The sequence below is a fragment of the Poromitra crassiceps genome, assembly GCF_964638095.1.
Source record: "Poromitra crassiceps genome assembly, chromosome: 3".
NCBI lineage: Eukaryota > Metazoa > Chordata > Actinopteri > Beryciformes > Melamphaidae > Poromitra > Poromitra crassiceps.
The window spans coordinates 41,712,510-41,732,167 of NC_139625.1; the positions used below are offsets into that span (position 1 = coordinate 41,712,510).

General features: G+C 44.7%; 2 protein-coding genes across 3 annotated transcripts in view; both read right to left on the reverse strand.

The window, feature by feature from the left end:
* Positions 1-10,392, reverse strand: part of pcnx1 (pecanex 1) — a gene marked incomplete at its 5' end in the record, with an annotated part of 55,600 nt that extends 45,208 nt beyond the window's left edge. The window contains 7 exons of the mRNA XM_083632481.1: positions 1,564-2,536; positions 2,699-3,438; positions 3,552-3,617; positions 5,035-5,071; positions 6,126-6,231; positions 8,620-8,822; positions 10,240-10,392. Of these exons, the coding sequence (XP_083488607.1) occupies positions 1,564-2,536; positions 2,699-3,438; positions 3,552-3,617; positions 5,035-5,071; positions 6,126-6,231; positions 8,620-8,822; positions 10,240-10,392 (2,278 nt within the window). The remainder of the gene's footprint in view (positions 1-1,563; positions 2,537-2,698; positions 3,439-3,551; positions 3,618-5,034; positions 5,072-6,125; positions 6,232-8,619; positions 8,823-10,239) is intronic.
* A 1,145-nt stretch (positions 10,393-11,537) lies between these two features.
* med6 (mediator complex subunit 6) lies at positions 11,538-19,184 on the reverse strand. 2 transcript variants are annotated; one of them, XM_083633328.1, is made up of 8 exons: positions 19,157-19,184; positions 16,086-16,245; positions 15,741-15,832; positions 14,845-14,927; positions 14,583-14,691; positions 13,879-13,994; positions 13,724-13,751; positions 11,538-12,094 (listed from the first exon to the last, which is right to left on the reverse strand). In XM_083633328.1, the coding sequence occupies exons 1-8, from the start codon at positions 19,176-19,178 to the stop codon at positions 11,964-11,966; spliced, it is 741 nt and encodes a 246-aa protein (XP_083489454.1). In that variant the 5' UTR covers positions 19,179-19,184; the 3' UTR covers positions 11,538-11,963. The 2 variants fall into 2 exon arrangements, with proteins under 2 accessions (XP_083489454.1, XP_083489455.1); XM_083633329.1 differs by having other exon boundaries at positions 11,960-12,094; positions 14,798-14,927.
* Between the last annotated feature and the right edge of the window lie 474 nt (positions 19,185-19,658).

Sequence of the window (19,658 nt, forward strand, 5' to 3'; positions counted from 1 at the left end):
GTGGATTTCTGGAGTTACCTGATTATTCAAATGGTCATGTAAACAGCATAAACCGATAAGCTTTATCCGTTTATGGCCGTTATCGGGTTATGAATAAACTGATAAACATACCTAGGTTTTTGGCCAATAACCCGTCTTTTGAGTGCATGTATTCACCTTATGTAGCCACGCCCATTTGACCTGGTTGTGTGGCCATCCCAAAACTTCCGGCTAAAAATAATAATAAAATAAAATAAAAAATGGCTGCGCTGCTCCAATATCATCTAACTCTGAATTAACTAATAATTTAGCAAATTGTATGTAACATACCAAATAAAAGCAAATGGCAATGTCTAAGAATGCAACGCCATGTAACTGGCTCGTTAAGTCTCGCATTCCAGGGAATTACGTTAACGTCTGCGGGTCTTTATTAACGTTAATGGCTCGCGCTGCTATCGCGCTGCCTCGGAGGAGAGACAACTATCTGAAGCTTTCTTTGTTGGAGTCCAGGTATGTTTTACAAGAAAGTGCTCGTCATTGTCGACGATAACGTTATCTGACCTGGCTAACAGTGGATACTCGCTTGCTTGCTGTGTACCCGCTCAAAGTAGTAGGCTACGTTATTTATTTTACCCCTTCACTGTCCGCTCCAAAAACAACTCTCTTATTTTGCGCCGTGACCGCCGGAAGTGTTAGACGGACCCAGAAGAATTTGGTCCACTGTAAGGTCTGAACATAAGGTGAATACAGCGTATCAGGTTTCTTGTGGGTTTATACATATGCGCATGTACAAGTTGCATGTAAAAAGTTGAATTACCGCCGCTTTCTGGAGAGAAATCCGACTAATTGACTGAATCATGTAAACCCGGGTTTTTCCTATTGTCGGATTATTAAAGTGCATGTAAACGCAGAAATCAGATTATTGCCATAAACTGATTACTCACAGTTATCAGTTTATTGGTGTGCATGTAAACGCACTCTATGTCTAGTCTGGAACTATATCAGTATGGATAAAATTTTGGCCTACAATCCACAAAATACATATCAGCATATCAAAATCAATATCAAATCACCTGGAGTGATCGTGATACATGTATGTACCGGAATGTTCCTGGAAGGAAGTTAGCTACAATGTTACGGCAGGGACACACCAGAACCGTCTCTGTCGCGGAAGCGTCACGGAGGCAGTTTAATTTCGGCGTCCTTGTTAACAGGGGAGAGCGATCACACTGGCCATGTCGCGTCCGTCTTGTGTCCTACAGCAAGAGTTTCTGTGTCTGGTCTATTTCTGATGCGAGGCGGGAGCGGCCAGGCATGAGGTCAGTAGAGGTCAAGTTGTGACCGGCGTGGAGCAAAACAGAGCACTTGTGGTGTCAATGGCCAGGCTCCTGCTCAATGCTTCTGTGACGCGCTGCAACAGAGACGCTTCTGGTGTGTCCCAGGAGTTACACATTGAATTTCTCCCCATGCACTATTAAGTCCCTATGTTGACAAGATCAAATGTGGGCATTCTTTGTATTCAGACATGATAGTAAACCAGAGAGAATGCAGTGTGTATGTCAGATCCATGTGTGTGGTACATACCCCGCAGGGAGCCAGCAGTGGCGTCCTGAGGCTCAGTGAAGGCTGCCTGGTTCGGCAGACTGTTTCTGGAGCGGGTCACCGACTCCAGCTGGGAGGCCCGGCCCAGCAGGGACGCCGCGTCCAGAACCTCCCCCTCTTTGGCTTCCAGGTCAGACTTGGAGGTGGTGAGGGGCCGAGGCCCGGCTGGGGCTCCCAGGCGGTTGGGGTCATTAAGGCAAGCAGCCGTGCCGCTGTCCAAACTCAATACTCGGGCGTGTGTTTTGGCACTGCCTGTGCTGGGAGTGCGGCGGGAGGTGCGGCGCTTCCCTGCGGACCGGCCCCCGCCCTCAGTACCTTTCAGTGCGGAGGAGGAGGAGGTGTTGGCTGCGGTGTGCTTGGCTTTCAGGGCCCGGTAGCGGCCCTCGGGTGAGTGGCAGGAGTGGGAGGTGGTGCTAGAGGAACTGTCTGTGCTGAGGTGCTGGGTGGAGTGGAGACTGGAGGCACAACTGAGTTCACTCTGGTCGCTCGAGTCTTCCTCTCCACCCCCGGCAAACACAGCGCTGCGAGGCTTGGCCATACCACGCAGTGACACATAGTCCCGGTGACGACTGGCATCGAAGCTGCTCGCCCGTTTCTTGCCAGTCCGCCGGCGTCCGCTGCGCCCTGCTGACGAGGAAGAAGTCCTCTGGACAAGGATGGCTGACTTTGGTCGCACGTCATCTTTCTCTGTCTCCTGCTCCCGAGCAGCTACACCAGTTGAGCCATCAGCACTCGTCCTAGTGCCCGGCTCGTCCTGGCAGCTGCAAGGCTCTGTCAGTTCTTGGGCTGCAGAGGACGGCGTGTCGGGAGGCTGTTTGGCAGTCAGCTCGTTGGCATGAGGGTTCTTATTGGCCTCCCTGGAAGGTAGGATGCTGAGACCTCGAGAGCTAACGCTGCCGAGGCTGGAAGTCCTGCCGTCCGCAGGCACAGAGGCAGCATCTCCCCTGTCCCGCACGCGCTCAGAGGCAGCATCTCCCCTGTCCCGCACGCGCTCAGAGGCAGCATCTCCCCTGTCCCGCACGCGCTCAGAGGCAGCATCTCCCCTGTCCCGCACGCGCTCAGAGGCAGCATCTCCCCTGTCCCGCACGCGCTCAGAGGCATCTCCCCTGTCCCGCACGCGCTCGTCCCCTGAAAGCGAGAGCAGGCTCTCCACGTGCGTAGAGCTGGTCTGTTCGCTGTGGAAGCTGCTGACAGTACTGTTGGTGTCTCTGTCTGTGCCGCTACAGTAGCTCTCAGTGGAGCCACTACTGCGAGTGCTCAGGCTTCTCAGGCTGTCGGCGCTGCGCTCCCCTCCCTGGGACTTCCCCCCTCCACCAGACCCTTTCCCCCCACCACCCACCTCCCCCTGGTACAGACCTGAGCTACCTTCCCCTGCCTCACGCGAGGCTGAGCGGGCTATTCTGCGTGTCTCCTGGTGCCTGTAGCACTCCATTCCAGAGGTGGAGGCCACAGCCTGGTCTTGCTGGTACAGCTGCTCAGCCCCCTCCCTGTCACACAGCCCTGCCCTGTGGGGCCTGGCAGTCTCCAGCTCACACACAGGATCCAGGCCGCCTCTCCTGGGCGGAGGGTACAGAGCGAAGTCTGGCAGAGATGGGTCAGGGAAAGCAGAACCGGCAGAGCTGGAGGTGCGAGGCAGGCCACGAGACCGGAGCTCCTTCCGAAAGGTCAGAGATTGCATGGATGCATGAGTGACCTCTGTGTCACAGGAGTGGGACTGGCTGAAGTGATGAGCAGCAGAGATGCACAGGTCCACGGGCTCCCTGCTCAGCTCGGAGGGACACAGGGAGGTGGAGGGCTGCATGGAGGCCAAGGAGTCGTTGGAAACAAGGCAGTACATCTTTGGGTCTGACAACAAGTCTGGAAAGAAAGAAATCAAAGGCGACGTTGAAAACAAATGTCAGTCAGAGCCATTCACAACACATTCAAATAACAAGGCTTTTTGTTTGCCAGTGCAAACCATGCGTTTTTACCGTGATCGTGGCTGCAGCTCTCAACCAGAGTCAAACTGATGTCATCTGAGATCTTCCCCACATCTCCTGCAGAGATAGGAAGAGAGTGACGACATGACAAGTTTCATCACTTATTAAAACATTCACATGGCCTTTCTCTGGAGACCCACACATAAGTGGCTTCTACAGATTAAAAAAAAGAAAAAAAAAAGACATTGCTACTTCTGAGAGGTGCTGAAAGTGTGGTCACAATACAGTGGACCAATATGCGATCCTGAATGGACTGCTGTGATATCCTGATAACCTTTGAGCAAACCTTTTTCAATGTGCTCATTACGATTACGAGTTACGATTACGAAAACTTTATTGTCCACAAGTGGAAATTCATTGATTCATGACTTCCTGGGAATGTGTGATGGGCAGTCTGAGTGGATGTGATGAATGTGTGATGGGCAGTCTGAGTGGATGAATGTGTGATGGGCAGTCTGAGTGGATGTGATGAATGTGTAATGGGCAGTCTGAGTGGATGAATGTGTGATGGGCAGTCTGAGTGGATGAATGTGTGATGGGCAGTCTGAGTGGATGGATGTGTGATGGGCAGTCTGAGTGGATGAATGTGTGATGGGCAGTCTGAGTGGATGAATGTGTGATGAGCAGTCTGAGTGGATGAATGTGTGATGGGCAGTCTGAGTGGATGAATGTGTGATGGGCAGTCTGAGTGGATGAATGTGTGATGAGCAGTCTGAGTGGATGAATGTGTGATGGGCAGTCTGAGTGGATGAATGTGTGATGGGCAGTCTGAGTGGATGAATGTGTGATGAGCAGTCTGAGTGGATGAATGTGTGATGGGCAGTCTGAGTGGATGAATGTGTGATGAGCAGTCTGAGTGGATGAATGTGTGATGGGCAGTCTGAGTGGATGAATGTGTGATGGGCAGTCTGAGTGGATGAATGTGTGATGGGCAGTCTGAGTGGATGAATGTGTGATGAGCAGTCTGAGTGGATGAATGTGTGATGAGCAGTCTGAGTGGATGAAAATCCTCAAAGGGGAGGAGATTAAAAAGCTAAACCCCAGCAGAGCCCTTGTCCCACTTCAGACCACTTCCTGTCATCAGAAACGGCCGGCTAATTAGAACGCCATCGAGCGGACTGAATTATTCACACAACGCAGCCGCCTTGCTCTAACACTCAGCACAATGGACCCATAGCAAAACTGCAAGTTCATTTATTGTCTTCTTCTCAGCACCCCCCCCCCCCCCCCCCCCCCCCCCACCCCCCACAGTAAAGCTGAGTCAGACCACATCTCCCGGGCAGCTGGGGCTATCATGGCAGGGGATGCATGCGGTAATCCCGCAAAATGCACGCACCACAGCGGTTGCAGAGACGCTTTGCAAATACAGGAATAGTGAAATCAAAACTGACGTCAATTCTTTTCACTTTAAAATTGATGGAGTTGCATGAGCAGAGAGAGTGGATTCAGGTATACAAGGCATGTCAGTAGTTACCTTTGGCTGTTGTTGCTCCCCCACGGGTGGAGGCAACCTAAACATTAAAAGAGAAAGAAAAGTCAAGGCATGTTTTGTTTTTCTCTCTCTCACGTCTTCAATCGCTCAACAGGTTCACATTTTCAAGAAGGAAATCTTCAAAAAGGACAAATTGACACCGCGTGCCATCGTTATGGGAGGTCCAGGAAAAAAATCCTATTTGTGTATAGCAAACAGCCCGCCTCCTCGCTGTCATCACAGAGATGAGTTTTGCCTTCTCTTCCTAGTGGGCACAGCACAGAGCAGCTGAGCAGAACACGCTGGCTCATTAGCCACTCAAGGACATGCAGTACAAAGACGCACAACACTGCACCCATGGGGATCCAGAGGTTAAATATATCTCACCGAATAAACCAGCTAAATAACTTGCAATGTTAAAGGAGATATCTGCTGACAGCAAGCTATGTGATTACCATGCCTAATGAAAAGATCGACACACAAACACCAACGCACGCACACACACACACACACACACACACACACACACACACACACACACACACACACACACACACACACACACACACACACACACACACACACACACACACACACACACACACACACACACACACACACACACCTTTCCTCTCCTCCAACCTTGATAACACCACAGGACTTGAAGTTTAAATCCACTTCATATGCAATTCATTGTGATATGAGGTTCGCTCAAGCTCAGGGCACATTTACTTTGGACTGGACAATTCAGAACCTACAGGCTATGAAGAATTATCCTGGAGGTTAGTTTACACAACAGCATGTAAATACTGCAAGAAAAGATTGAGAATCTTGACTTAATTTGAGGTTTCTATCAAAAAGGCCACCCAGAACATGAGTACTGCACGAGAATGAGACATACTTTAACCACACGTTCATCTTGTTTAATTGGTGCTGACATACTCCAAGACAGTTACATAAAACAGTCACTAGGTGCAGGACAAAACATAACAGGACCTCACATTTAATGTAGACAACACATGACATGAAAATAAACAAAGACGGTAAATATGTAGTGAATGAGTGTCTGGTAGTGAAGTGAGTCCTCTGCTTACCTGGTGGTTAGACTCCATCCCAGTATAGGAGTTCCTGGAACTACAGTCCACTGGTGGAGTCTCTTCCCGGATGAAGTCTGCCATCTCAATACCCCCTCCAGGGTCTCTGTATAGGCACGCACACGCACACGCACACACACGCACACTTGAATTACCAAGCACACGGACACAGTTCTCCTTCCCTTCAACATGTGTACTGTTGCACGTCATTCCTCTTCCCTTCAGTCCAACCTGACTCAATTTAGGGAAAAACACATCCCATCACTTTATAATACACAGACAGGGCTGTATTTGACATTATGTTTGTGGATTTTCAAATGACTGAAAGGGAAAAACTGAAGGAGGCATTCGTGTGGACTTTCATTCAGCCTATATTTAGCCCGGACGTGCTTGTTTAACCAGTCGGTATGTCGAAACAAACAACTTGCCAGAGATTGTCTATAAATCATTTCCATATGCCAAAAAAGGTTTCATAACCATAAAACAAACATTCAAAGCGCTGTAAACGGCAACACTCAGCGCGAGTGAACAGAGCCTGGACACAAGACAAGTGAGGGAAAGTGCGTGGGTGGCGTCGGCACAAAAACACCTTCATCAGTTTCAACTGGGCTTGTCTGCTGTGCTGTCAACTCAAACAACCTGGAATGGAACTCCAGATGTGTGGGCAACGCTGCCACTGGCCCTGGCCCTGCGGTTGAGGACTCTCATTCTTCTTGTTGCTTTTCCCCTCTCTCAGCATCCTGCTAAGCACTCCCTCTGGAATGTGAAAATGAGTCACTTCTTGGAGGCACGGGCAGTAAAAGGCTGGAACCTCACTGCTTTTCGCTCCTGGTCAATGAGAAGTGGACCTCAGTCAGTGCCAGTCACAGTGGACTGGCACAGTGGACTGGCACTGTGTGATGTGTTCACTTTCTACTTTGTAATCCATTATTAGTTGCGTGTCCAAATTAGAATGTTGTTACTTGTATTTTTCTTTCGTATTGCTTAATTTTTGTTAGCACAGATAAAACAAGTGGGAGTTGAGCTGCCAATGTAAGCACCATCATGAAACACAATCAGTTATGTTAATGAGGCAAATAATTAATTAAGCTCATTAATGCATTAATTAGCAAATATGGCTATGTCATCATACTTTGTTTACATAAGACATGGGGAGTATTAATATGAACTCTGTTTCTTAAAGCATTAAGGAGTTAGTGGTTTTAATCAAATCTGTTTTTCCTACAGTAATTAATATGCAAATTTAGACAGCAAGATGCTCCAAATTATAATCAGGTCATCTGCTCTATAGACGGTTTTAACTTGACAACAAAAACATTCTAAATTGAACCCCCGCTCACTTCCTGTTGCAGTGTTTGCTATGGACATAAAAGAAAACAAAACATTCAAGTGCAGGACTGACCATTCCGTGAAAACCGTCTATACAGCTGAGCAGCGAAAACAAAAGTAACGATGTCGAGTGAATATTTCTGCAGTTTGCCGAATGCTGAGAATAAAGGAAGTGATGTGGGGTTGCGCTCTGGTGAAAACCGTCTATAGGGGGAAGCTGTGGCGTAAGAATGATGTTTCTGTTATGTATTGTTGTTAATGTCTTTACAAGAATGTATCCACACAGACAGACAGATGACACCCAGATGAAGCAATGTCCCACACACACATGGTAGTGGGACACGAAGAAGTAGAAAACAGTGAAAATCCAGTAACCTCCACGACACGTGACCTCCATGTACTATCAGTCACGTAGACTTGCGTTACAGACATAGTATGTGACGTCACGTTGAAGGCTGGGTTCAACCAGGCTAAAAATCCAGTGCAGACAGCATGCTGCTAATGGACAAAACAGGATACAAGTATGCTTGATAAAACTGGGATTGGCTTGGCTTTGAAGTGGGGGTAACACAAAAATGCACTAACAGTAGTTTTGCAATGTTACTCTTTATTAAAGTACTTTTTAAAAAGGTATGTCACAAAGAAACTAATGACTTTTGTAATTTGTAACTTTTCTCAGAGCATGTCATCCTGAGTTTGAATCCAGAATGGACCTTTGTCGCATCTCTCTCTCTCTCTCTCTCTCTCTCTCTCTCTCTCTCTCTCTCTCTCTCTCTCTCTCTCTCTCTCTCTCTCTCTCTCTCTCTCTCTCTCTCTCTCTCTCTCTCTCTCTCTCTCTCTCTCTCTCTCTCTCTCTCTCTCTCTAATATGCTGTGTGTCTATCAAATAAAAGGGCAAAAGGATCTTGTTGGCACTGCTGGCATTGTCGCTGGCCCTGCCTGTCTGGAAGCCTTTGAAGAGAGATATTGATTCTCTCTGCAGCATGCCTGTGTCTTTTTGCGCGTCACCACTAGAGGACAAACCTTTGACCTCAGTCCCAAAGACTCCCAATAGATAACTCCAGATTAGATCACCTTTGAATGACTTCACTCACGACACAAACAGGCTCCATTTGATGCCATTTGTCACACCCACCACACATCAGGCCGTATACGCGTGTCCTTACCCTGGGCCGTTGCTGTCCTCGCGGCGGGTCACGCTGCCATCGTTAGCCCCCTCGGTGCTGGCTCTCTCCTTTGCCCGGTGCTCAACCACCTCCCCCTCGTCCAGGGCATGGTGGAGGCGGTAATTCGCCGTCTTCAGCAGCAGAAACATGGCAGCGATCACACCACAGTAGATTCCCACAATCACCATGGTTGGTGGCAGGGCCTGGTATTGGAGAGAAACATGCAGAAATGCAGTCGATTTTAGGCATTGAAGCTGACGTTATCCAGACGGACAATGAGACAGCAGGTAGGTTCAGTGTCTTGCTGAAGGACACTCTGACATGAGAAGTGGATGCATTGCTGACACATTGTGTTGTAGGGTTCAAACTACTGGGCCATGCTGACACATGAATGCCGCATTCATTAGAGAAATTCCCTTTAAAAATACATGTCATAATTTCCCAAAGTAATGCAGCCATAGCGGAAACAAAAATCGGACTCACTATTGCACATAATTGTGGTGACTTTATTATTAGCAGGCAACTGTATTTTTACCACAGGGTGTTTGAGCTCCATTCTCTGAGGGTCTGTTGTCCTTGAGATAGCCACTGCATCTGTTAGCTGTTATTACCAACACCAGCACCACTCAAACCTGTGGCAATATAAACCACACAGAGCTGACCGATGTATTTATTCCCACTCCAGAAATAGAAAGGAAACCACAAACTGATATGGAGCATTAGCTTCTCAATATAGATGCTAGTATTTAGCCATTTCTTGACCCGAGTACATGTATAGTCTAGCTAATATTTGAAAACCAGTTCACTAAGCTAACACTCGGTTCTGTAGTCAATCTCAATCATGTTTACAGATTTGATGCTTTGAAGATATGTTCTTATCAGGCACAATAACAACCCCTAAAAACAAGTATAACTGGACAAACTACTAGGGATGTGCAAAGTCCTTTCTTGACCAATTAAAGTGCAAGCTATATAAGGTTAATGCTATCCAAAAGTAAACACAGTACCCTTTATAAAATATGATAAATAAACCGAGTAAATCATAGCAGTCTAAATTATTTCCTGGGAAATAAAAATGACTGAGTACTGTTGCATAGTCAGCTGTTACAAAAGACAGTAGCTTCTGAAAACTGGTGATATTGCAAATCACTACTGACAGGGGGCAAAACAACTAACCCTAGATAAGGGGGGAAGGGAAATAAAATCCAATGAACACAGCTTAGTTCAGTGTAATGGACGTCTAATATCCTGACTGATAATAAGTGCATCATTGTGAAAAATATAATTTTAAACAAAAGAGCCTTCTGGTCCAATCTAGTTGGTGGATGGTGCACTTAGGTGGGAGACAATCAGCGATTATTTTGATAATTTTCCTCATCGAAATAATGTTGATCTCTTAATAATTACCGATGGATTGGTGGTTTTGCAGTGCTGGGTATATTGTAACGTTTCGTAGTATTTTAGTTTGTGACAATGAAACACCATTATTACATTGTCTCCGTTCCAGAGAATAGACTGAGACCAACCAGCTATAGCGGTTGTTTGCCTTTGGTTCTACTGTCAACAGTCCTAACAGTTATATAAAGGTATTATAGGGGGGTTTACAAAAACAACACTTACCATGTAAAGTGTGAAGGGGAAGCATAGCAGAAACAGCCAGATGTAGAGATGTAACGCGTTGACAAATGTATTTTGGTGGGGGTCGTAATACCAGCCGCCTGTGACTGAAGCCCAGACCCCCTGCCTCAGGATCTGGAGAGTTTGCGACCCCATGTTCGATGCCCTTCGAGTCCGAACAAACACACCAAATAAACGGGGGGACACGAACGCTAGTCGTCGTCCAACATGACAAACGATGTTCTGTTTTCAGACACTGGCCTGAAAATCCCCGCTGCAGCCATCTTCTCTGCAGCTAGCCAGCTGGGGCACTGTTTTCAGTCCTCCACCGAGGAGACTCCTATCCCACCACGCCCCGCGAGAAACTTCTTCTTCGTGGCATTGGTAGCGTTACGTAGCTGCTGTTTGCTATGCTAATGCTAAATTCCCTTTCCTTATTGTTTTTCCTCCCGAGATGAAATGCGTGAGTTTGGTGTGACACTTACTACTGAAACTAAACATGACTCCATGGATGTGACAGAGAGAACAAAATGCTTTAAAGTGAGATTCATACATAACTAGCGTAAGACGAACATAACGTTAGCTCGCAGCGTACAAATATAACCAAATGGCGACCTCTTCTGGCGACTGGAGTCCATGTCGCCCATTTAATCTACTTTCACAAACACAGATTTGTTCAAAGGTTTTCTTGTAAACTTAACTAAAGAAGGGCTGTAGTCAAGACCACCTTGTCGAGTTGACCGTGTCTAGTCGAGTTTGAGTGAAGAATGAAGGAGGCCAAAACAACACCTACCTATATAAGGTAGGCTAAGACCAAAATAGGCAATAAACTGTAATGTCAAAAAATATTAAGGAGTTTCATGAGGATGAAAAGATGTGGATCTAACTACAAATCCGTTCTGTACTATACCGATCAACGTCTAGCTGATCAATGCATTGGAATTGACTAATGAATGCATACATGTTTGAGAACCATTAACGCTACATATAAAAATGTAAATCCCTTAGACAGAAAAAAGTTTACCTGGGGGGAATATAATCCATCAAGACCAGAGACCATTACATGTCACTTGTCATAAACAAAACACATCGATAATTGATTGAAAAAATAATATATATACACGGAAAACAAGGTATTAAAAAAAGAGAAGAACAGGCCTGTCAACATTTTTTTAAACACATTGATAAACCATTTTGAAGTCCAGAGTTTACATGACAAACCAGAAAATTACAGAGGGGAGGCATGGTGTGGGGCTCTTTTAAGATTATGCATCATGACGATACAACCCTTTGGCGTAGCAGATTGGGAATAAAAAAATCCTCTGAAGTCATGACAACACACTGCTGATGTCAAAGGAAACTGGTGCTTATGTCAGCTTTATTTTTGAAAAACCTGTTCCTTAGCATACACTGCAAGGGTTCTGCAGAGTTATAAAATGTACACTGACATCACACAGTTAACCCCTGTTGCAGTACAGCTGCTTGAAATGTCAATGTTGCCAATCTTGCGTAGAAGTCTAAGGTTACAGTGTATAAGTAGTCCTGGCACTGAGACAGGCAACGGACATGTTTTGTGCCAAATCATTCTTAGCATCTTGCAAACCAATCAAAGGAGCAAAGTGGCAGACTATCTTGAGGTTTGGAGTTCTATGACTTTTCTCTGTCTCGTCCATCTTCCCAGAGTGTATGAAGTCATCCATTTTCCCAGAGTGTATGAAGTATAGTCATCACTGTAGCCTTGCTCTCTTCTCCGGTGGTGGTTTGCTCGGAGGAGCGGGGGCGGAAGACTTTGTGGCCGGCTCCCTCTCCTCTTGTTTCACCGTTTCTGTGGGAGGTTCAGGCTCCTTCTTCACCTCAACTACAAAAGAGAACACAGTCAGGGATACAACTCACAGATTCGGAGCACTAGCCTGCCAATAATATTTGGTTTCCATCTCCACACCATCTTCAGTAAAGCTCATTCAAATGTTTCCCAAGTTCCCAACAGCATGGGCATGAGAATATACAGACACAGGCTAGAGAGTAATATCTATAACTAATCCAGAGGTTTTCAAACTGGGAGGCGGGCCTCCCCAGGAGGGCTCCAATCAGTTTCAGGGGAGGCTCAGTGAATGGAAGTGGAAAAATATTACTAGTTGTTAAAAGGAGATCTCATGGAATAGCCTCAATGTGTGTGATTTGGTTCAAGTTTGGGGGAATTTGACAGGGGCATGATGTGTGAATGGGGGAAGGGGAGGGGGGGGAACGGGCACTGCACTAGTTTCCATAAAGGCATACATAATAAAATTGCAAAATTGTACACATTTTGCTGCAATAGACTTAAGGAGACTCAGTACAAAATTTTGGACAGACAACATCGAACTCCATATCTTCTCAATAAGTTTGATCCTTCAAGATCACCACTATGTTCAAAATGTAAGGATAAAGCTGGTACTTATAATAATAATATAATAATAAAATAATAATAATATAATAATTTTGGCAGTGTTCCACTACTTCAAAATTTTGGTCAATGATCTCCAAAGATAGGCTACTCCAAAGTGGTCAATAGCATTTTCAAATGCAGAATTGAAAAGAACCCAGGTTTGTTTCTGCTTAACCTTCCAGACTGGTCCATGTCCCTGAACTCTTCGAATGTTATGCTTCTTCATAAACTGTTAGTCTTGGCTAGGAAATGTATTATTTTCAATTGGATCATGGACAAGCCTCCAACAGTCACTCAGTGGTATCGGGACATTTTAAGATCTTGCCGATGGAGAGATGGAGTACTAGATTTAAGGGTAACAAACATATTTTCAGTAAAATATGGAAACCTTTATTTGATTATCTCCCACAGGATGTAGCCACCTTTTGTACACATATTTAGGCCTGTGTCAGGTTTGTTTTCTATTGATTGCTCACTCACTCCTCTCACTGATGTTATCACTGATGACGTCACCCTTTGACGACATGGAGACATCACTGATGGCGTCACAATTGCCCCGCTATGACTGATGTCATCAGTGATTTACTATACAACCTTATTATTGTATATGACAGCACCAGTGATTTAGGACATCTTTCGTGATATGTGACTAAAGTGTGAGCCACGGTGATGAAAGATGGGAAAGAATAATGATCCTTGTAATTATCATATCGATTTCCACCATGTTGAACTGTGTCAGCTGTTGAGCTGAATGACAATTCTAAATGACCACCCGCCTTTTTCTTTCTTTTCTTGTGTTTATTTTATTTTATTTTATGTCTCATTATTGTTTCATATAAAAATGGACATAGGGAGTTTGTGCTGACATACATGTATGCATGCATGCATGTATGTATGTATGTATGTATGTATGTATGTATGTATGTATCTATCCTGATGTACCGAAATAAGTATATCTAAAAAAAAAAATGTTTTTGCAGTATTATAGCAGGATAGAAAGTTAGCGGATGCAAACATGCTTCACCATTTATGTTTCAAATATAATCTCAATATATATCATACCTGGAATAGGTTTCTCACCAGGCTTGGGCTGAAATGACAGAAATTCAGATTAAACTGACATATACGGTAGGCCTTTGGCTATATTGGGAAAATGAAAATGAAAACACAGCAAAGATTGAATGTGAAATTGCTTTTTGAGTCAGTAACACATGTACCTGGTAAAAGGTCGGTGGAAACTTTGACCTGAGGTCCAAAAGCAGTGTGTCCACACGTTGCCTCTGGAATAGTGAGCTAGGTTCTTCTTTCTTCTTGGACTTGGGCTTGGCTTTTTCTGCACAAAGGCATTTGCCCAAATCAACATGGGAATCACAGGACTATCATAAGGGCATCATGGTTCTGCCTCTTCCACTCCTCATTATGGGCTACTTGTATGTTGGTGATGTACTCGCTGAAGCTTAATCTACTGTTGCCCTAATTGTAAGTCACTGTTGATGTTGATATAAGGATCATCTACTGCAGAGGTTAAATATTGCATTTATTTATCAAAATGAAATCACATAGAATGGCGTAAATGTGTGTGATTTGGTTAAAGAGATAGTTCAGAGATACAGTAGTTTGGGGGAATTTTACTGTTTTTCAAAACAGTAAAATTTCCCCACTTTCCCATAGTGAGAAACAAATAAATTCCTTCAGACACACCTGTTTTTAATAGTCTGAAGTATGTCAAACAGCAATATCAGGCTATCTTGTCTCAATTGTTGAGTGTCTATGGGATCATATAACAATCATGATCCCATAGGGGGACGCGCTTTGTCCCCAAGCTTTGTCTGGGGGGAGGCCCACAGTCTCAGACTTTGAAAAACCATGATCTACTGTAAATGCCTAAAATGTGAATTCAAATGCATTGCCAAAAACAAACCTCTCTCCTCTTGGTCTTTAAAGTGCCACCAGTATCCTTTGGATGGATGGTATCGGCAGTAGGACATGGATTCATCAAAAGCAGACTGGATTCCATGGACAGCAGAAAGCTAAAGGAGACAAGAGAGGTTAATGTCACTCACAACACAACGAAACATGAATTACAAACACCCAGTCAAAAGATTCACCTTCCAACAACAACATTCATCCTCCTACCCCTGTTTATGACATTTATTAGAATGTATGATATTGTAAATTCCCACCACTCTGGAGCCGATAACTGTTCCCAGGTCTGGGGCCTGATACACCACTCCTGCTATAATGTAGTAGTCAGCCAAGGGAATCACTGCAGGATGGGTACAAATAAGTGTCAAATTAGTGTCAAATAGAAACAAGCTCTCAAGTGTCCTGACAGCCATGAGTGTAGAATCACATAATCATACACCAAATTAGTGTCTTCTCTACACTTAATTGGGTGTTTTGTTTCTAGTGAACACATGTATGTGCAGCTTGTATAAAACCGGGTAATTAAAATGGAAGGCAACTGGGTAAACTCTACTACGGTACTTTAATACTAAATGTTGTTAGGTTACTCTGAAGGCATTTCTCCTTATTACATAGAATTACAGTAGACAATGACAGGAAAAATAGAAAAGATGGGACAGAAGGAATGACTTTGACTTTACTAAGGTCAAATCAGATTCAAACCCGCGACATCACGAGTAGTCGGTGTGTGTTTTGGTCCACTGACCCACCACCAGTAGGGGTGTCACGATACACTCAGTTCACGATACGATACGATACACGATATTGGGTTCGCGCTAACGATACGATACGATATTTTAACAATATTTTTTGGCGATCGATTTCTAAGTTGAGGGGGCATCCTCCACGCTAATTTTAGTAATTTCACCATTTTCATCCTCCGTCTGTTCAAACACAGCAATGAAAAGGAGAGCGAGCATGCAATCAGATGCAGATCAGTGCCACCATGTTCAGCTTCTTTTTCTCACGATATGAGATTTCATCTCAACGATACATATTGTCACGTTTTGATATCGCGATATATTGTGGGACGATATATTGTGACATCCCTGACCACCAGTATGCCATACTTTACTTTTTAATTGGCCAATTAATCAGATATAGAGCTGCTCACCTTGCGTAGGAGACTGCCTCTGTTGTTTACGGATTATATAAAGAATCGGCTCCTGAGCATGAAGGAGAATGTATTCCACTCCAACCATCTGACTGGAAAAAATAAGAAACAATATGTGTGCTTATACTTTAAGTATGTCACTGAGCAATAATGTAACTTTTCTACTAAGTACTGAAAAGACTATCACTCTGACCTTTAGTAGTGTTACCGGATTAACTGTAGTGTCTGTGTGTTTATTTGTTGTTTATTTTTGCAATGTCCACATGCTGATTAATTAGTTATTACAATGGCACATCTTCTTTTGGATTGACATTCCTCTTCGTATCATTCATATGGCGAACTTACTTCAGGTGCTCCAGAGTCAGTCTCTGCATCTTCACCACCTCATTATTACAGGTCCGGTCGTAGAAGGGGTTGCTTCTCTCCGAGAAATAGTCCAATACATTTCCAGGGTTAAGAATGGGCACCCAGCCACTGTCTACCCAGGATATCCCAAGCAGGTTGTCTGGAAATGGAATGAGCATTCAGTCAACAGATTTAATGACAAAGTTAGGTAATATGTTGGACTAAGTTCTAGCTGTGTGTTAGGTTACAGAAATGAAGACTTTAAGATCATATTACCCCCAATTTTAGCATGTTTACATTAGTAACCTGTGAGCTTCAGAATTGGTTTTAAGATTTTACTGATCACTTAAAAGTAAAGATTGTTCTTTATTGAATGCCTTGCCTGTTCCCAAATTAAAACTAGAACGACCGCAACGCGGACTTATGCCTCCGCCATTAGTTCATTCTTGAGTCCAAGTGGATGTTGGAGCCAAATTGGAAGAAATTGCATCAAGGCGTTTCTTTGCAGAATTGGATATTTGAGCCAAATGTGAAGAAATTTAGTCAAGGTGTTACTGAGATATGGCGTTACCGAGCTTGAAAATGGCATTTGTTAGGTCACTGTGACCTTGACCTTTGACCTTTGATAACCAAAATGGAATCAGTTCATCCTTGAGCCTAAGTGAATGTTTAAGGCGAATCTGATGAAATTCCGTCCAGGCGTTCCTCAGATATCGCGTTAACAAGCTTGAAAATGGCGTTTGAGAGGTCACAGTGACCTTGACCTTTGACCTTTGACCACCAAAATCTAATCCGATCATCCTTGAGCCTAATTGAATGTTTAAGGTGAATGTGATGAAATTCCGTCCAGGCGTTCCTCAGATATCGCGTTAACAAGCTTGAAAATGGCGTTGGAGAGGTCACAGTGACCTTGACCTTTGACCACCAAAATCTAATCAGATCATCCTTGAGCCTAAGTGAATGTTTAAGGCGAATCTGATGAAATTCCGTCCAGGCGTTCCTCAGATATCGCGTTAACAAGCTTGAAAATGGCGTTCGAGAGGTCACAGTGACCTTGACCTTTGACCTTTGACCACCAAAATCTAATCAGATCATCCTTGAGCCTAAGTGAATGTTTAAGGCGAATCTGATGAAATTCCGTCAGGCGTTCCTCAGATATCGCGTTAACAAGCTTGAAAATGGTGTTCGAGAGGTCACAGTGACCTTGACCTTTGACCTTTGACCACCATAATCTAATCAGATCATCCTTGAGCCTAAGTGAATGTTTAAGGCGAATCTGATGAAATTCCGTCCAGGCGTTCCTCAGATATCGCGTTAACAAGCTTGAAAATGGCGTTCGAGAGGTCACAGTGACCTTGACCTTTGACCTTTGACCACCAAAATCTAATCAGATCATCCTTGAGCCTAAGTGAATGTTTAAGGCGAATCTGATGAAATTCCGTCCAGGCGTTCCTCAGATATCGCGTTAACAAGCTTGAAAATGGCGTTCGAGAGGTCACAGTGACCTTGACCTTTGACCACCAAAATCTAATCAGATCATCCTTGAGCCTAAGTGAATGTTTAAGGCGAATCTGATGAAATTCCGTCAAGGCGTTCCTCAGATATGGCGTTAACAAACATCCGTACGGACGGACATCCGCACGGACGGCCGTACGTACGTACGGACGGACGGACAACCCGGATCCATAATGCCTTCGGCCTGGCTTCGCCGGCGGAGGCATAACTAGTGATGATTAGGGCATCCGGGGTGGAAGGGAACTGGTGGAAATAGCCTGATCCTTGCACGTGCTACGTCCTGCCGGTGAAGCTCTCCGCTGTCAGGTGAACAGAAGCGGCTGGCATCTGCGCATGTGTCAGAGGAAGCATGGTGCTAGTCTACGGCTCTCCTCAGATCGGCAGAGGGTGGAGCAGCGACCGGGGCAGCAGGGGGAAATTGGCCAAGTACAATTGGGAAGATGGGAGCACCCCGATAGGGGGTTGCAGGCTCCGCTCAAATTGCGTTGGATCTTCAGTAACGTAGCATTCACAATAAAACAGTAGATACGTCCCGCACAAGGTTGTTGTGTGAAAAGGATGGTAATCGGTGTTCCCAAATATTGTGTACCGGTAGTTTCCAATACCGAGCATTAGAAACATGCCAGTGCCTGTATTTTCTGTTCTTCCAGATGTGTAATTACGGGTTTCCACCCATAGACACAACAGACTTTCCCCGATGGGAAGCTGAAGAAGAACAACGGCCATTTTCAATGGAAAAGAGAAATTACTGGCATGTTTACAAGGGCTCGGTATTGGAAACTACGCAATATTTGGGAACACCAATTACCATCCTTTTCAGATAACAACCTTGTGCGGGAGGTATGTACAGTTTTATTGTGATTTGCTACATTAGTGAAGATGTAAGGCCATTTTAGCGGAGCCTGTAACCCCATATCGGTGTGCTCCTTTGAGACTCAGAATGAAAGCTGAGGGTGTATTCACACCTATCTCGTTTGGAGCAGTTGTTCCGACCGAAATCCTTTTGTAATGGCTCCTTCTTAACTTGTTGGTCAAAGGGACCATGTTGGAAATTATAAGTGTTTACACTTTTACATGCTATCCCTTGGATCTTGTATTGTCTCTACACCCATTAATACATTCAATCAATCAATCAATCAATCAAAGCCAAAGGGTTCAAATAAGCTAACGTTAGCTGGCTAGCTAGACTTCGGCAAACGAAAAGGTATTTTTAAACAAGCTAACCTGACCATTAATCCTTTGTTCAAAGGACGGCTTGGATATTCATTAGCATACACAACAAAATAGATCACTGGGTTAATTAGATTATGCTAATTACAGCAGAAGAACCTGTTGCTAACGTTAGCTTCTTGCGTTAGCAGATATCAGTACACTGCTAACGTTAGTAGACTAGTAGCAAGATAGACTAGTAGCAAGACAACTCAATAGCTTCACTTTTCGTCAAGGCAATCAAAGATATTTAAACAGTTATCCATTGAACAATTAAATGACAGCAGAGAAATAAGTTTGCTGAAAATAATTCACCAGTTAAAAATAAATCAACTGATTTTAGCTACCTCTCAAATCCACCGACGCCATGATGTAAACAACTTGTCGCACCGGAATTGCGTTTTCATGGTGTCGGAGTTCGATGACGTGCACCATCTTCTTCTTCTTTTCGTTTTTGTTTGACGGCGTTTGGCATCCAGCTTATTGGTGCATTACCGCCACCTTCTGTTCCAGAGTGTGGATGAGACAATCAATTTACAATCTGATCCCTAACACACACACACACACACACACGCACACACACACGCACGCACGCACACACACACACACACACACACACACACACACACACACACACACACACACATATGGGGATACACACACACACACACACACACACACACACACACACACACACACCTAAACTACATCATACCCTAACCTCGCGTCACCAGGCTAAGAGCCTGGCTTCCGTTCACAATTGATTTTGTCACCCTACCTGGTTCCGGCCTAGAGCCCGCCCTAGACCGGATGGGCAGCGTTTCTAGCTCATCAACTTTTACGTTAACT

Bases quoted from the DNA above. Each gene is read 5' to 3' on its own strand.
- med6 (XM_083633328.1), bottom strand. From the start codon at position 19,178: ATGGCGTCGGTGGATTTGAGAG. The intron at 14,692-14,844 runs GTGGGAATTTAC...TGTCTCCTTTAG, and splicing joins CAGTTATCGGCTCCAGAGTG to CTTTCTGCTGTCCATGGAAT. The intron at 13,995-14,582 runs GTTTGTTTTTGG...GCCTTTGTGCAG, and splicing joins TAAAGACCAAGAGGAGAGAG to AAAAAGCCAAGCCCAAGTCC.